The 17,922-nt window shown below is 34.9% G+C and overlaps 1 protein-coding gene across 2 annotated transcripts in view; it reads right to left on the bottom strand.

Moving 5' to 3' along the window:
* Positions 1–17,922, bottom strand: part of CHSY3 (chondroitin sulfate synthase 3) — a 293,136-nt gene that overhangs the window by 129,801 nt on the left and 145,413 nt on the right. The window contains exon 3 of one of the 2 annotated variants that reach the window (XM_054555083.2): positions 11,531–11,618. Coding sequence (XP_054411058.2) covers positions 11,531–11,618 — 88 coding nt within the window. 2 annotated transcript variants of the gene reach the window in all.

The raw sequence follows: 17,922 nt of genomic DNA, 5'->3' as shown, positions 1-17,922 counted from the left end.
GAAGGCCCTCACCAGACACCAAATACTGGCACCTGGATCTTGGACTTATCAACCTCCAGAACTGTGAGAAATAAATTTCTATTGTTTATAAATTATCCAGTCTGTGGTATTCGGTTGTGGTAGCACAAATGCACTAAGACACAACAGAACTCCTGGGAAATGAAAATACTAAATTTATAAAAAGAGAGTACACCCTCTTCGATTATTTAATGACAACAGTAACATTGAAAGGTTCTCAAGAGGAATGAAGATGGAAATTTAGTGAAAAAGCAAGAAGAGAGATATAAAACTACGACGCAAATATATATCTGAGATGTCACAACAATGAAAAATCAGATGAAGAACATTCTAGTACAGTGACAGTTTCACTACTGAAATGCATCCAATTTTGTGAACCTTTATGACAATCAGTGTAGAACTATAAATGAAAGTTGGGCTCCAAAAGTTAAAGACAAAAGGCTTATTTGTTTATGCTGAGAGTCCTTTATTTTTTTCTTCATCTTCAGCTACTCTCCCCACTCCCAAAATCAAATACCTGATGAGATTCAGGCGAGTAGACATATATTCACAAAATTATTGCTCAGATTACATGCATACAATAAAAAACTGTAAAGTTTATCTTCAGTTTTAAAATGGTAAGAAAATAAATTTAAAAATCAAAAAATAGACATAGCCATTTAATATAGAAGACCAAATTCTACTGCTGAATCTTAACAGATGTTAAAATGCAAGAAAGAAAAGAATGCTAAAAGAAGCCACACTCAACAAAATCCAGGAGCTATTTATTATCCACCAAATGCAAATTTCCTTTTAAATGAAAGTCTGTTTTTCATTTGGGCGCTGAATCCCATGTGTAAAAAAAAATCTATATTTTTTTGAACATGCTTTAAAAAATTGTGAGTTAATATATACCTTAAAATATGCTCGATATTTATTTCAGTCTGATATATAAATAGCTTGAATAAGTTATTTACTAAAAAAAAACTTCATAAACTCTGGCAAATATGCAAATTAATAGAACAAATATAGTTTGTATTAGCTTCTTGACCTAATATTGAAAAATTAGGTCTCTTGTTTATAGAAACATGAATTTCCTCTGAAATTAATTTCACTGCATTTAAAAAAATTATTACATAGGTATGCACATGTACCTTAGAACTTAAAGTACAAAAAAAAAGTTCAGTCAAAAAAAATTATCGTATTTTATATTCAGGGGGTACATGTGCTTGCTTGTTACATGGGTATATTGCATACTGACAGAGATTAGGCTTCTAGAGTACCCATTACCCAAATAGTGAACATTTTATCTGACAGGTAATTTTTCAGCCCTCACCGCCCTCTCAGCCTCTCCACTTTTGGAGTCCCCAGTGTCCATTATTTCCATCTTTATGTCCATGTGTGCCCATTGTTTAGCTCCCATGTATAAGTGAAAATATTTTGTATTTGGTTTTCTGTTTCTGGGTTAGTTCATTTAAGATAATGGCCTCCAACTCCATACATGTTGCTGCAAAGGGAATTATTTCACTCTTTATTAAAATGGCCGTGTAATAGTCCATGGTGTATATATACCACATTTTCCTTATCTAATCAACTGTTGATGGACACTTAGGTTTGTTCTATCACTTTGCTATTGTGAACAGGACAGCAATGAACATGAGTACAGTGGTCTTTTTGATAGAATGATTTCTTTTCCTTGGTGTAGATACCCAGTAGTGGCGGTTGCTGGGTGGAATGGTGTGCTATTTTTAGTTCTTTGATAAATCTTCATATTGTTTTCCATAGAGGCTGAACTAATTTACATTCTTACCAACAATGTCTAAGTGTTCTCTTTTCTCTGCATCCATGCCAATATCTGGTGTTTTTTTTTTTTGACTTTTTAATAATAGCCATTCTGACTCATGTAAGATGCTATTTCATTGTGGTTTTAGTTTGCATTTCTCTGATGATCAGTAATGTTGAACATTGTCTCGTGTGTTTTTTGTCTACTTGTATTTCTTCTTCGGAGGAATGACTTTTCATGTCCTTTGCCCAGCTTTCAATGGGGTTGTCTTTTTCTTGTTGCATTGTCTGAGTTCCTTATAGATTCTGGACATTTGTCTTTTGTCACAGGCACAATTTGCAAATATTTTCTCCTATTCTACAGGTTTTCTGTTTACTCTGTTGATTATTTCTTTTGCTGTGCAGAAGCTTTTAGTTTAATTAAGTCCCATTTGTCTACTTTTGTTTTTGCTGTATTTGCTTTTGGGGTCTTCATCATAAATTCTTTGCCTAGGCCAATGTCAAAAAGAAATTTTCCTAGACTTTCTTCTGTGACTTTTATAGTTTCAGGTCTTACATTTAAGTCTCTAATTCATATTGAGTTAATTTTTGTATATGTGAAGAGATAAAAGAGATTCCTCTGCATATCACTGGCCTATTTTTCTAGCACCATTTATTGAATAAGGTGTCCTTTCCCCACTGTTTATTTTTGTCAACTTTGTCAAAGGTCAATTGGTTGTAAATATGTGGCTTTATATCTGGGTTCTCTATTCTGTTCCATTGATCAAAGTATCTATTTTTGTACCAGTATCATGCTATTTTAGTTGCTATGGCCTTGTAGTATAATTTGAAGTCAGGCAGTGTGGGATCTCCAGGTGTGTTCTTTTTGCTTAGGATTGCTTTGGCTACTCAGGGTCTTTTCTGGTTCCATATGAACTTTAGGAGTTTTTTATACTTCTGTGAAAAATGACATTGATAATTTTAGAGGGATTTCACTGAGTCTACAGATTTCTTTAGGCAGTACGGTCATTTTGACGATATTGATTCATCTAATCCTTGAGCATGGGATGTTTTTCCTTTGGTTTGTGTTATCTATGGTTTCTTTCATCAGTGTTTGTCGTTCTCCTTTTAGAGATCTGTCACCTCCTTGGTTAAATGTATTCCTAGGCATTTATTTGTTTGTGTGTGTGTGTGTGTGTGTCTATTGTAAATGGGATTGAGTTCTTGATTTTGCTCTCAACTTGAATGTTATCAGTGTATGGAAATGCTACTGATTTTTGTATCCTGAAACTTTACTGAATGTGTTTATGAAGTCTAGGAGTCTTTTGGAGGAGTCTTTAGCTTCTCTAGGTGTATAATCATGTCACAAGCAGAGATAATTTCACTTCTTCTCTTTCAGTTTGGAGGCCTTTTATTTCCTTCTCTTGCCTGACTGCTCTGGCTAGGACTTCCAGTCCTATGTTGAATGAAAGAACTAAGAGTAGATATCCTTGTCTTGTTCCAGTTCTTGGAAAAAAAGCTTTCAACTTTTCCCCATGCAGTATGATAACTGTGGGTTTGTTGTATGTGGCTTTTGTTATCTAGGAGTATGCTCTGTCTATGCATAGTTTGTTGAGGGTTTTTATCATGAAGAAATGTTGGACTTTATCGAATGCCTTTTCTGCATCTATTGGAATGATCATATGGTTTTTGCTTGTATGGCTGTTCATGCAATGAATCACATTTATTGATTTGTGGATGTTGAACCATCCTTGCATCCTGGAATAAAACCCACTTGATTGTGGTAAATTATCTTTTGGATGTGCTTTTGGATTCAGTTTGGTAGTATTTTCTTAAAGATTTTGCATCTGTGTTATCAGGGATGTTGCCTTGTAGTTTTCTCTTTTTGTTGTGTTCTTGCCCGATTTTGGTAGCAGAGTAATACAGGTTTTGCAGAAGGAGTTAGGGAGGAATTCCTCCTCCTTGACTTTTTGGAATAGTTTCAGTAAGACTGGTACCAGTTTTTTTTTGTACATCTTCATTTCATTTTTTAAAAGTGTGGCTCAGATTCTAGATTTTATTAATAAATATAGCTTTATGCATGGGATTTAAAGTTATAATTAACTATACTATTTTTATTATACCTTAAGATAGTCTTCTTTCATAAAGTTCATCTGGCATATACGTTCATTTTCTGATGTGAATAAAATTAATTTTATGTTGATAACTCTTTTGAAAAGTATATGATACCTTTTGAAACTTGGTAATGTACTGTGGTACAAGTGAGACAGAATAAGGAATTCCTAATTATAGGGTAGTTGTAGTCGGTTAAAACATATCCACCCACCCCAAAGATATTTATTCATATCAAATCCCTGGAACTTAGGACTCTTATTTTATGGATAAAGGGTTTTTCAGATAGATAAAGGGTTTTTGCAGATGTAACTAAGTTAAGAATTTTGAGTTAAGATCATCCCAGAGTATGCAAGTTGGATCCTGTTTTAGTCAGGGTTCTCTAGTGAAATAGAATCAATGGAAAAGATGGAAATAAGGAGGTAGATTGGAAGAAGGGGAGGGGGAAGGAGAGGGGGCAGAGAGAGAGAAAGAGAGGAAGAGAGAGAGAGAGGTAGAGAGAGAACAGAGAAAGACTGGTTTTAAGGAATTAGTTCCCACAACTGTAAGTGCTGGTCTGAAATCCACATGGCAGGCTGGCAGGCTTGAAATTCAGGTAAAAGTTGATGTTGCAGTCCTAAGTCTGACATTTATAGGTCAGAGTAGCAGACTGAAAACTCAGACAGGATTTTTATGTTAGAGTCTTGAGACAAAATTCTTTTTTCTCCAAGAAACCTCAGCTGTTGCTCTTTAGGCCTCTTGCATGAGGCCTATCCACATTTTACAGAAGATAATCTGCTGTCTCATAAATATTCATCACATCTTTAAGGTACCTTCACAAAACACATCTAGACAAGTGTCTGACCTAACAACTGAACATCATAGTCAAGTTGACACACACAAAAAATCAACCTTCATAGTCCCTAAATTCAAAGACAAGTGTCTCATAAAAAACACACAGAGAAGGCCATTTGAAGATAAAGCAAAGGGAGGTGGACACAAGTCAAGGAAGCTGGCAACAGCCAGAATGATGAAAACGCAAAGAATGAATTCTCCCCTGGAGCCACAGATGTAGTACAGGCCTGCTGACACCTTGCTTTCAGACGTCTGACCTCCAGAAGAATAAGAGAACATATTTCTGCTGTTTTAAGGCACTCAGTTTGTGGTAATATGGCAGCCACAGAAAACTAATAGCTGAAAATAGAAAATTAATATGTTCCTCATACTTTTAACCAATCATTCTAAATATTTCCTCTTTTTTCTTTTTGAGACGAAGTTTCACTCTTTTTGTCCAGGCTGGAGTACAATGGTGCAATCTTGGCTCACTGCAACTTCCACCTCAGGGTTCAAGTGATTCCACTTCTTCAGCCCCCCAAGTAGCTGGGATTACAGGCACGTGCCACCACATCCAGCTAATTTTGTATTTTTAGTAGAGATGGGGTTTTACCATGTTAGCCAGGCTGGTCTCGAACCCCTGACCTCAGGTGATCCACCTGCCTCGGCCTCCCAAAGTGCTGGGATTACAGGCATGAGCCACCGTGCCTGGCTATTTCTTCTCTATTACATTATTTTATGATATTATAAGATATCATCTTTCCTTGTCCATTTTTCACCTACCCATACTTAAAGGATAATTTGTCAATGAAGCATTTCAAAAGCAATGAGTACCTTGCACCTAGATTTGATAATAAAAATCAATATGACCAACAAATACAGATGGTTAAGTATAATGACAATACGGAAAGAAGAAAATCAGACATTGAAGGCTATCTCTAGAGTCATGACAGCAGCGGTAGGAAAGAAGAGCTATTTTAAAGGAAGATTCATTACAATTTCATTGTGTTCTGAATTTTTTAAAAAACAGAAATGATGACTCAAATATAATTAAATATTTGAGATTGGGGAAATAGGAAACAAAGATACATCTGAGAAAAAAGTTGAACAGAGGTGCTCTGTATCTCTCTCTCTCTCTCTCTCTCTGTGTGCTTGTATGTGTCGACATAGGCAGTATAAAGGAAAGGTTGAAAGGAGGCGGGAGAAACAGATAAAGGTCTGAGAACTGAGCATGAATGATGAAAAATTAAGTTTGGCACGTATTGAATTTCACAAATTGGGTAAACATCTTGGTATGAATGTGTACATCAACAGAGTTACTACTGAAGGAGGTATGGAGAAAGCAAGCCAAAAATTATAGATGAGTCCATCATTAGTCCTTTTCTACTTACATTAATAGGCACTGTCATCCAACAATATCATTTAATGTGATTTTTGCTACCAGCTCTGAAAATGAATAAAAATGCTACAAACAGTAAGATACACTGAGCTAGGTTATTAATGACAAATATTAGTATTATGGGATCATTGATAAGATTTTCCTTCTAAAAGCATCACATTAAGTTTTCTGTAGTTTTTATACTGAGCTATACAAAGGAAAGAAAAATATTTTAGTTTCAGAAAACAGTGATAAGAGTGAGAATAATTATTGTTCTTAATTATAACTAGGGAAGTTTTTTCGTAGTAATTTACTACACATGACGTCAGAATCACAAAATATGTTTACAAACAGCTTCAGAAACAATTTCACTTTATATAGTCCAATAACTTAAGCTTCCCCATAATTTCAGGTGGTTTTTTAAAAAAGAAATGCTAAAAACATGGCCGGGTGCGGTGGCTCATGCCCGTAATCCCAGCACTTTGGGAGGCCGAGGCAGGTGGATCACAAGGTCAGGAGATCGAGACCATCCTGGCTAACATGGTGAAACCCCTTCTCTACTAAAAATACAAAAAAATTAACCGGGCATGGTGGCAGGCGCCTTGTAGTCCCAGCTACTCAGGAGGCTGAGGCAGGAGAATGGCGTGAACCCGGGAGGAGGAGCTTGCAGTGAGCCGAGATCGTGCCACTGCACTCCGGCCTGGGCGACAAAGCCAGACTCTGTCAGAAAAAAAAAAAAAAAAAAGAAATGCTAAAAATAAACATATACATAGTGTTTCCAGGTAGTATATAGTCTTTGTGCTTTCTGAGTATTGACTCACATAGTCCTCTTAACAACCCCATCAAACAGATACTCTTATTATTCCTACTTTATATATGAGGACATTGAGTCACAATACAGTTAAGAATCATGCCCAAGACCACATAGCTAGTAAGGACTGAGTCAGGATTTTATCCATGATCTAAATCACTAAGCTACACTACTCTATGCACTGCATGCTATAAATAAAAATGACATTTAAGATTTTGTGATAGGTATTTGCAGACTTAGTGTCTTTTTTATTGAAATGAAAACAAGCTGTAAAACAAAAAGATCAATTCTGAAAAGTCAAGCTTCCATGTATCCTTTGCTTTTCTAAGATCAGTGAAGACTCATCTTTGATTCATTTTGAAATTCCTTTTCTTACAAATCACGACTATATTTAACAGCCCACAGTATTCTAATCCAATTCTATCAAAGCTCTTTAAGCAAAAGAGAAAGAATAATTCTAAAGATGGGAACCACAATAAATGGAATGTTAACATTTTAACAAAAGAGAAGCAAATTTTAAATCAAAGTGAACACGAAGCTGTCAGATTAACTGCCCATTTTTTTTTTTTTTAAGAAACTTCTCTTTCTGATGAACCAAAACTTTTTTCTTGAACCACCTGAGTCAGAAAGTTTGTTTAAATACCAACTCCATGCCATCAGATACCTTCTGGGTCAATGAACTGCATCCAACCTGGAGAAGTTAGGATGCACATAGGAAAGAAAGTACAGTTTGAAGTTTTCAAGGCATGTCACACTGGCTTCAATTCTTAGAGCATGACAGGCATTCACCTCTTCCACAAAAGAGAATCTTAATATGCATCAAATTCAGGCAACATTAATACTTATGTGATCAAAAGGGAAAGAGTATCAACATCAATTCTTATCCCCCTCCAAATCTTTCTACCAGCATCATTTTTTATCATACGTTGTCCCTTGGTGTTGGTGACCAGTAGCCACAATGACAATTCTGCAGGGAGAGGGATGAAGGTGCCACTGCCACTGCCTTGCATGAGCTCAGACATTGAATACATCATCTTGTTAAAATGTCCGGGACTTAATGGCATTTCGCCTGGAAAATTGAGTCCCTTCCCACCACAGTGCTTCCGGTGGCAGTGGCAGCAGCAGCAGTAGCTGCTGCTGCTGTTGTTCTCCTATTCAGAATAATCTTTGGGATGTATAGAGGACATACATATACTACTAGGGTGTATGTGTCATCTTATTTTATGTCCTCAAAGCCATCATGAAACGATTTGATTCCATGAAACTAATTAAGACAGCTCAACTAATAGCTGAAGAAATTCCCATATCTCTTCTAACATATCATCAGTACAAAAAAGCCAAGAATTTAAAATGTTTTCCACTTGTTTCCAACTCTTGTTTCACAATCTACTTATTAATGAAAACCAGGAAAAATCTATACACTAGTTATTAATGGACGTATTTACTTATTGCAGCCATGTATCATAAACTATGAAATAAAAACAAAAGCTATCTTTATAACACTTTTGTAGACCACCATATCCATAGTTCAAAATGACTTTTTTTTTTTTTTTTTACAAGGGGCAAATTCTAAGACATATTGGCAGAAAGGAGGGCATGTCAAAAACACAGAATTGTTTGTTGAATCACATCAGGCAAGTCACATTCAAAACAAACACTCAGAATTACCTCAAGATGGGGATCAGAGTACATGCTGCACTTCATTTTCCTATCAAAAATCCCTATACATATCAGAAGACAGAGACCCACAGCCAGACACACTCCCTATAGGGTGAAGAGTAGTGATATAAGATTGGAGTATCCAGGGAGTCCTCCACCTCCATATATACACTTGGACCAGGGAGTGAGAAGGAGATATGATTTTCCACCACCGTCCTCAGACCCCACCTAGCCCTGTTGGAGCAGTAAATGCTCCAGGTGGCTGACTACATTAGATAGGATCAGAAAGCCTCCATACCTAGAGGACAAACTACTAGTACACTGCAACTCTGCTCAGCAACACGGCTTAACCACTCACATAACTAGTGGAGTCTGAATGCAATAAAATGTTTCAGTAGTCATATAATATTAAAAGCTAGTATTTATTAATACCAAAACACTTCATTATTCTCATAACATTAATAACTAATATCCATTAAGTGGTAGGTTTCCTTCCAAAAGCACTGCATGTGTTAATAATTTAATTCCCATGAAACCCTGTGAAGTAAGAGTTTTTATATGTGAGGAAACTGAGGCACAGAAATGTGAAGTCACATTAGTCACAGGGTAACTTAGGGAATATTAATATCACAGGGCCAGCACATGGTAGTGCAGGAATTTCATCACAGGCCATGGGGCTCTGGGCCTTATCTTCTTAACTACTTCACTAGACTTTTTCTTGAGCTAACAAGGAATCCTGATTCTAAAGATGAGCACATAGACATTTAAGGAAAGCCGATGCCATGAAAAGCAGCTAATAAATATTAATATATTTGAAAACAAAGTTAGAAGAAATTTCTCAAAAATTTAGATTAAGTATAATTAATATCATCAGGGAAATAAGAGGCTATATCCATAATAAAAATCAACTAATTTTCAGAAAAATGACCAAAATGATCACTGACATTTAAATCTCAATAGATGAGCTGAATAAGAGAATGGGCACAGCGAAATAACAAATTAGAAGAATGAGCCAGAATTCTCCCAGAAGCAGTTAAAAATACCAAGAGATACAAAGCGTGAAAGTAAAGCCAAAGGATATGAAGGACTGATTCCAATATTTGACGATAGGCTTTCCAGAAACCAAGAATAAGAAAATAAAGTATAAGGACATGTAAAGCAAGCATGGAACAAAATGTCTTAAAACTGAGGAAAGTTTTAGGCTCTTGGATTTAGAAGTTCTAATGAATGCTGGGAAAATGAGTAAAATAAATATATCTTGATATCTCAGGATGAATTTTCCAGATTTATGAGGCATTTATATTTCATTTTTGAGCACCTCAAAATTAAGATAACTAAAAATATACCTAAAAGTGAGCTCATCTAAACATACCCTTTTATTTTCACGATTTCTATCATTAATGTTGATATTTCCCCAATCACTCAGGCTCTTAATGCAATGTTTTCTTTAACTCTTCCCTTTTCTGGCCATATTTATTCTATGGTTCTACTTTATCTTCCCCTGTTATAAAGAATAGAGACCCACTAAGGCCAGCACTGGAGCCACTGTAAGACACATGTGATGTGATAAAGATAAGGGTATCACATACAAGTCTGCAATCAAGACACATCATAAGCTTGGCCTCCCAATTAGGAACTGAAGGATAGTTCTGGAACTGAGACAGTATGTATGCATTTGAGAATCAGAAACATGAGGAATGACCATCATTACTAACAGATGCATTTCTACTCTATGGGTTCCTTCTACAGATCTGCCTATCTGGGCTTCCCACCTCCAATTCACTAATTCTTACATTTCATCCTATATAGCTTTTGCTTGGTTATAGTTCTTGCTTCCTTATTACTTTTAACTAAAAGTAAACTCATTTTGATCTTAACTTTGACTCGGCCCTCATTGTCTATATTTTCTGTTTGTTACTTAAAATTTATTACATCCTAGTTTTTGTTTTACTTAGCTATCATGTGATTCTTCTCTCCTTCAGGAGACTAACTCTATACAGACCAGCTATTTTTCCTGTTAAAACAAACTCTTTTTTAATTATTCAATTTAGAAGTGTTCCTATTTGGGAATACATAAATTATTGAGCCATGTCTAATCTTTAGGATACTGCCTTCCTCTGAACTTATAATATCTGTAATTATACAACTGACTCAACAGTTCACCATGGGCTTGTTATCCAATTCACTCCTTGTTTGCTGTATTTCATAATTATTAAGTTTTTGTATTGTTTACTTATCATGGTTTATAGCTTTCTGTCTCTTCTGGGCATTCCTGTTTTAGTACTGGAGCATATTCCAGTACTTAAATTTACTGAGTCCATTTTTCTGTCTTATGTAGCATTGAGAAAATTTAAATGCTTCAGCTTTTCATTTGTAAAACAGAGGCAGAAAGGATAAATTAACGCCTGTGGATATTATCTGATTATAATATTTAAATGGTATTAAGATGTGAAAAGCCTTGGGTAAAAGACATAGGCTCCCTTACCAGAATAGAAAAAAAGGTATATTTCCCAAGTTTGGTTTCAGCACTTCTTGATTAGACAGATGTCTCTGTTTTCCCTTTGAATAAAATTCCCACTTATTTTCTCTCACAGCAGTTCATAAAATAAGACATTCATAAATATTTTAAGTTCACAAAATAAAAAAATTGTTATTGATGGTAAACTGGCATGAGCAGTGCCATGGGACCAATGCTTTGTCACAAAATATTTATCAATATCTTTATGGATAATAATACCAAAAGTAAAATCTTCCCAATGGCAATTATGTAGCTAATAGTTACATAGTTAATAGAGAGAGAAGGTACCTGATCACAAGTCTTCCCCTCACTTGCTCTGGGAACCACACCCCCACTGTGGGGGGAACTCCCAGGAGTTATGACTGCACCATGAACTGCTCACTACTCCTCACTATAGATTATTCTGGGTTCTTGAGCCCAGATTGGCTAATTAGATTTCTCTCTCCCCCTGAGAGAGATTGGGTGAGAGGGAGTCCAGTACCTCTGTCTATGGGGCTACACCATGCAGAGCAGGAGCTGTGGGAATGACCATCTATGGCAGTGTGGACTGAGAGTTCATGAAAGCTCATCTGCAGAGAGAAAGAAAAGAATGATGCAGATACACCCAGAGAAACAAGAGAGGGGCAAAGTATAGTTCTTGGTTTGCTGTACCCTAATCATTTTAGTACATTCCAGTTTTGTTTTCGAAGTGAGTTTCTTTTTTTTTAAGAATTTTAATGCACACAGTTGTCATTCCCAATTCTACCTCTGAATATTTTTCTGTCATCTCAATGTACTGCATCTAATTTAAATGCCTGTCACCTTCTCTGGCAACTCAAATTCTAACGTCTGGTTTACAAGTCCATTCACAATTTTCCACAATTTGCTTTTCTCCCCTTATCTTTCCCAGAATGTTTCACTTGTTTTGCATTTCACCTGCCTGGGTCTCTGTCCCCTGAATACACCTTAAATGTTATCTCTATCTTTTTCCCATAAGTTTTTTTCCTTTCCTCAAATGTCTGATTCTGGCTTATCACTCTAGTAATGAAGCTTGTCCTCCTCACAGGAAATGTCCCTGTTCCATCCCCCAGGTATTAATGACATCCTATGACCATTTTCTAGGTCATTCTTTGGGGTTCTATTACATATATACCACGTGGTATGAGTTTTCTTCCCTAGTGTGTAATAACTTGATTACACTGTGAGCACTGCAGGCCCACTGTGTCTAAAAAACATGTTTTTCTTTGGTTAAGAAAGTAAGAGCCTAGAAAGAATCAAAATTTAGTGGACCTGGTAGACAGATAGGCAGTCTTTAAAGAAATTTAGCTCCTTTAAAAAAAAGTTCTATAGTGATTTTCAATTATATTCTTTATATTTTACTTACAGAAGCAACAAATGAATATATCTTTACCCTAAAAACAAATCCAAGCAATATAGAATTGCACAGAACACAATATGAAGTTTCCCTCCATGCACGCCCACCTCCACCACATCCTCATCTCCATCCACTCCCTTCCACAGAGGTGACCATTGTTAAGAGTTTGGTATACATTGTTCCTATGTCTTACTAAAGATTTACTTGCAGTTGTAAACATGTTTTTCTTTTGTTAACAAAAATCAAATAATACTTTATAGCTTTTAACTTTTTTCCATTTAAGAATATATTTTATATTTTTATGATAGTGCATTTAAATATACCATATTTTTTGTAATAGCTGCACTAACAGCCCAAAGGTGGGTATATACCAATTAACACAATCATTAACTTATTGATGGACAATAGCAACAATGACATAGTGAAAAACACAAATAAAGGTGTTTCATGTGTAGCTGAGTGTGGTAACAATTCTGCTGGCTGGTTTTCCTCAAACCTTGCTGAGTCTAGCTGACTGATATGTATGCGTAGATGAGTGCCAGTATTGAAGATGAGTACATTTACATATGCCTAGTGAAAATTCTCATTTCCTTGATGGCTAAGACAGGTTCTTATCTAGAACTTCAACCCAACTGTATGTGATTACAGTGCCCATGTTCTTTTAATTATATCACGTTTCAAGTTTTAAAACATAGGTTTTCTTCCCAAATGAGTGCTTATTAAATCTTCCATAGAGAGTAAATTCTATATACAACCAGCTATTGCTGTACAATATTAGACAAAATTATTATTTCTTTATAAAATTTGGTATTTAAAAAGAGCAGCTGGTCAAAACCAGATTACATGCCATAACCATAAATTTGTATTCTTTGTGTAGACATAGCACTCTTTCCTCTAGTTGCCAGATTATGTCATTTATAATGCCCCCTTTATCAATAACATATTGCTTAAAGATACCACAAATTAAATTTAAGTTATTTTTGAACAGGTAAAGATAATGAACGGAAGGTAATTTGAGTGATTCTCATAAAACCTTTTAACGTGAGATAGAAGACAATTGACATACAACTGCCAGGAATTTTATAACACCAGAACGGAATGCACTAGTCAAAAGAAAAGTACTTAAATACAATGTTGTTGTAGTTTGATGTGTATTCACCTATGTGGAGCAGTAAACAAAGCCCTACAACAGTAGGTGGCTTAGTAGTTATACTTTGCTTCTTAGCGTTCAAATGTTAAAGAGAGATACAGCTTACAGTCATACCTACAAGTTTCTCCATGGTGTCTTTAAAGTGTTGAAAAAACAGTCTTAAGGTACAAGATTATACTTTAAAAATGCTTGGAAGGCAGTCAAAGAAGTACAAACCATAGAGAAATTTTGCTGTCTCACGAAAAGAGCAAAATGATGATCCCCTTATTCCCCCATTGTACTAACTTTATGAAGCAGAAGAGCCTCATTTCTTCCCGTCCCTAAATTGTTAAAGAAGATGCGTGGTTATCGACAATCTCAAATTTAAAAAAAAAAAAAGATGGGGAGATATATAGGGAACGTTTTATAATTGATTTTTGACTGTGGAACAAAACTACCCAATTATGTACCAATTAATTAGTGCATCAAAGAGCATTTTATCATGACATTTATAAAGCACATCCTAGTAGGATAATTTGATCTTTATACTTTGCCAGTTAAGTGAGCTTACCTTTTTACTAGAGTAGTTGACAGCCTCTGCTTCAAATAAAAGATATTTAAAGGTATTTCCTGAAATTCTAGTTAGGGTCCCTAATTTTGAGGAGCTGCTTATATGGTGGGCAACAAGTAACAGAACATTGAGAATGACTTCTTGTTCTTTTCTATGGCATGTGCCAGCTATCTGTGGGAAAAATAAAAGGGGAAACAGCTTTAATAAATTTTCTTTCATAAGAAAAGCCTGTACTATACAAGCATGTTCCCAGCTGACATAAAGAGAAGCTCCTCTTTTTGTCAATGAAAGAATTTTTAAAAATATCTTCTTGGTGTGATAATTTCTTGGTGTGATAATTTCAATCATGAAAATCAAAATTCTCAACTCTCATAAAATAAATGTCATATCTTATCTTTTATTTAGAAATTCAACATCAGTTCTAAAGTGAGAGTTTAGAGATGTATTAATATAACTCATGACTTAGAGCCAAATTATAAATGTTGTAAATTATGTAACCACTATCCCATCCCTTTTGCTGCAACTTTGTGAAAGGGAAGAACCAGGATTGAAAAGTAGGTTTTACTCACCATCAAAATTCTGTGTGTGTGTGCATGTGTGTCTGTGTGTGTGGTGTCAACATTTGAAATTTACTCTCTTGGCAATTTTGAAATATACAATACACCATTATTAACTATAGTCGCTATGTTGTGCAGCACAAAAAATTCATTCTTCCTGTCTAACTGAAATTTTGTATTATTTGACCACCATCTCCCCATTCCACTCAACTCCCTACCCTCTGGTAATCACCATTCTACCCTCTGCTTTCTTAATATTTATCCTCACCATCTCACTCACAAGTTGGAAGATGACTGAGGAAAGAGAAGGACTTGTAGAAAAGATACATAACAAGAATAAATAAGAAAAAGAAAAAATACAGAGAGAAGAGGAGAAAGATGCAGGCGGGGGGGCGCAGAGAGAGAGAGGAGAGCAGAGTAATTAGCACAGATCTGGAAGTTGTTTCTTCCCTAACTGAATACAGGAGCACATTCAAAAATCTGCAGAGACAGGGCTCTGCCCTATCAAATTCTTCCTCCACTCCAAGCTGCACTCCATAGATTTAAGGAGACAGAAAAAGAAAACAGTTGCACCCACTATATTAATTATACAAAAAGAGTGAATATTTTCCAGAGGTATACACTGAAAATCATAGTTTCAAACTATAAAATAATAAAAGGAAAAGAAATTAAAAATATCTAGAAAAACTCATCAAGGAGCAGGAATATATTTCAGGGAGTAGCTATATATTTCACTTTATATATATATTTTAAAACTCCTACTATTTTGTGGATGTGGAGGGTTCTTGGATGCTTATCACAATAGTAAAAATAATAAACTAAACACATAAAAGCCAACCCTGCATGGACTAATGATAATGATAAGGATTAGACTTAAGATCCAACTGGGCAGAAAAGTAGAACTCAGAAGAGCCCATCTCTATACACATATACACACTAAATCCATACTTCGTTCTACGAATTTGTTCATTTTCTCTTCTTTCCTTCCCATTTTTTAAACCTTTTCCTCTTTCCTTGCTTTTTCTTTGCTTCTTTTTTTACAGCCACACGTGCAAAATAGGTAAAGTCATTCTTTATTTTTACTTAAAAAAGGAAAAAAAAAGGTTGATACTCCTAAGATGTACAAGTTAACACAAACAAAACCTGACAATAATTCTGTTCAGTAATTATAAAAAGTGAAATGTTATATTAAAATTTGAATTAACAAAATTAGTTGAAACATATATTCGCATATACATAATGCAATGATAGTATTTGACTTGATTACATAATGAGAAAAGTGATGAAAATATATTGATCTCCATTTCCTGGTTTCTATGCTTTAAATGGAATTAGATATTATTCTTGCTTTGGCATTTGTAAGAGTTCAGTATGTTGTTATTGAGGATTTTAGCACATATTATATAAGAAATATGTATTATTTGAACTTTATTCATTTCAGCTAGTGAACTGCATCCAACAGACTTTTCCTATTATATAGAGGAGAAATCTGGTCCAGGAAAATTCTGGGATAAATAAGGGACCATGATCATTTCTGGATGGCCAATAAATTACTAACATATATTTCAGAAGACAATTCTTTCCTACAATGTAGTATTTAACTTGCAACTGGTAAGGTGTATTTGTAAGATTCTGTGGCTGGGGGCCCTGTCTGCTTTATCTTTCTTGATAACATATTGAGAGGTCATGTGGGACTTTGTACACAGTAGGTGAAAAAGAAAGGTTTGTTGGATGAATGAGTCATTTCAACTCCTAAAAGCAGTTAAAATCTTAGGGAACAATATCAGATAAAAGGTGAGGTGAGCTAAAGTCATTTCAATACGTTATTGAATACGAAGAAAATATTTCCTCTTTTTATTTTTATTTTCCCAAGACTTTTGCAGGATCAAATATTGCAAGTTATCAAATATACTTTTAAATTTTATTTATTTTTCTTATATTTACAGAAGACATGGAAATAAATGTACCCACTGAAACGGCATAGGAGAAACAATACCATATTTTAAATTTTGATTAATTTATTTTAACAATTTATATTAAGAAAATTTACATCAGCATAGGAGAAACAATACCATATTTTAAATTTTAATTAATTTATTTTAAATTTTAATTAATTTATTTTAACAATTTATATTAAGAAAATTTATATTTAATGTGTTAATTTATTAATTAAAAATTCAATCTCTTCCAAAAAGATGACAATTGAATACACTGAACTTTTAATTAACTTGCTGCCATTTAAGAGATCACAAAATAATCTGATTTTCTATACAGGCATTTTTAATAGTAAATTAAAAAAAACTGAAATGCTGATTTTATGCAAGGTATCCGTAAAAATTATTTATTGGTGCTTAGATATCCATTTATTTAACAGCTCTGCCCTGATACCCTGCCCCCACGTTTAGTTTCCCTGTTGTTCCAATGTCGATGATTAGCACATTCTAATTGACAATTGATTGTATGTTTTACAAGATCGTAAGCTCATTCAAGTCATGAGGTATGTCATATTTGATACTGTCTCCACTGAACAATAAAGCTGTCTCTGTAGGTACAGCTTCCCACAATGTAGCTGTTCACTAGATATTTGAGATAATCACAAGATCAAATCCATCAGCCTACAAATTTAAGGTCAAACCCAAACCACGGTGAAAATCTAATTTTGAAGCACCTTAATAACTAGACAGATTTTATTTTCATGATAACATTCCTCTCAGCATCTCCTCAAGCTTTAACTCTATACTTTAACATATACTAAAAGAATAGCATAACACACATAGTATTTGGTTATAAATCAGTCTAACTTTGGCAATAGATAATATAGTTCACCTTCATTTTTATGCTACTTGGCTTCCTAACCTTCAAAAAGATTTGGATGCAAGAAATCTAAATTCCAAAAGCAGCATTACTTTGACTTAAATGTAATGTGATATTAATAAAGTAGCCTCCCTGAGCCAGTACTTTTTCCCTTTAATATGGTAGTTTTCAAGACGTCGGTATAATGACATGTGTTATAATAGTCGTTTCCTGCAGTTAAGTATTGCTAGCATTAGTAGAGTTGAGACTCTTGCTTACAAAATGAGCAGAAGAGTAGATTGAAGCCACAATAAATGAGGCAAGGTTTCCAGAGTTCAGCACATCTAGATACTCAGTGAAAATTTCTTCCCTTTACTCCTTGCCCTGCCATTGAGCACAAGAAAATTACCAGAGCAATCAAGTTTGAAGCACATCTTGGCAGGGTTGAGAGCTTTTACCCACTCTGAGC

Source organism: Pongo abelii, chromosome 4 (genome assembly GCF_028885655.2).
Source record: "Pongo abelii isolate AG06213 chromosome 4, NHGRI_mPonAbe1-v2.0_pri, whole genome shotgun sequence".
NCBI classification, from domain to species: Eukaryota; Metazoa; Chordata; class Mammalia; order Primates; family Hominidae; genus Pongo; species Pongo abelii.
Note: the sequence above shows the minus strand (reverse complement) of the source record. Positions and strands in the feature narration are given on the sequence as shown.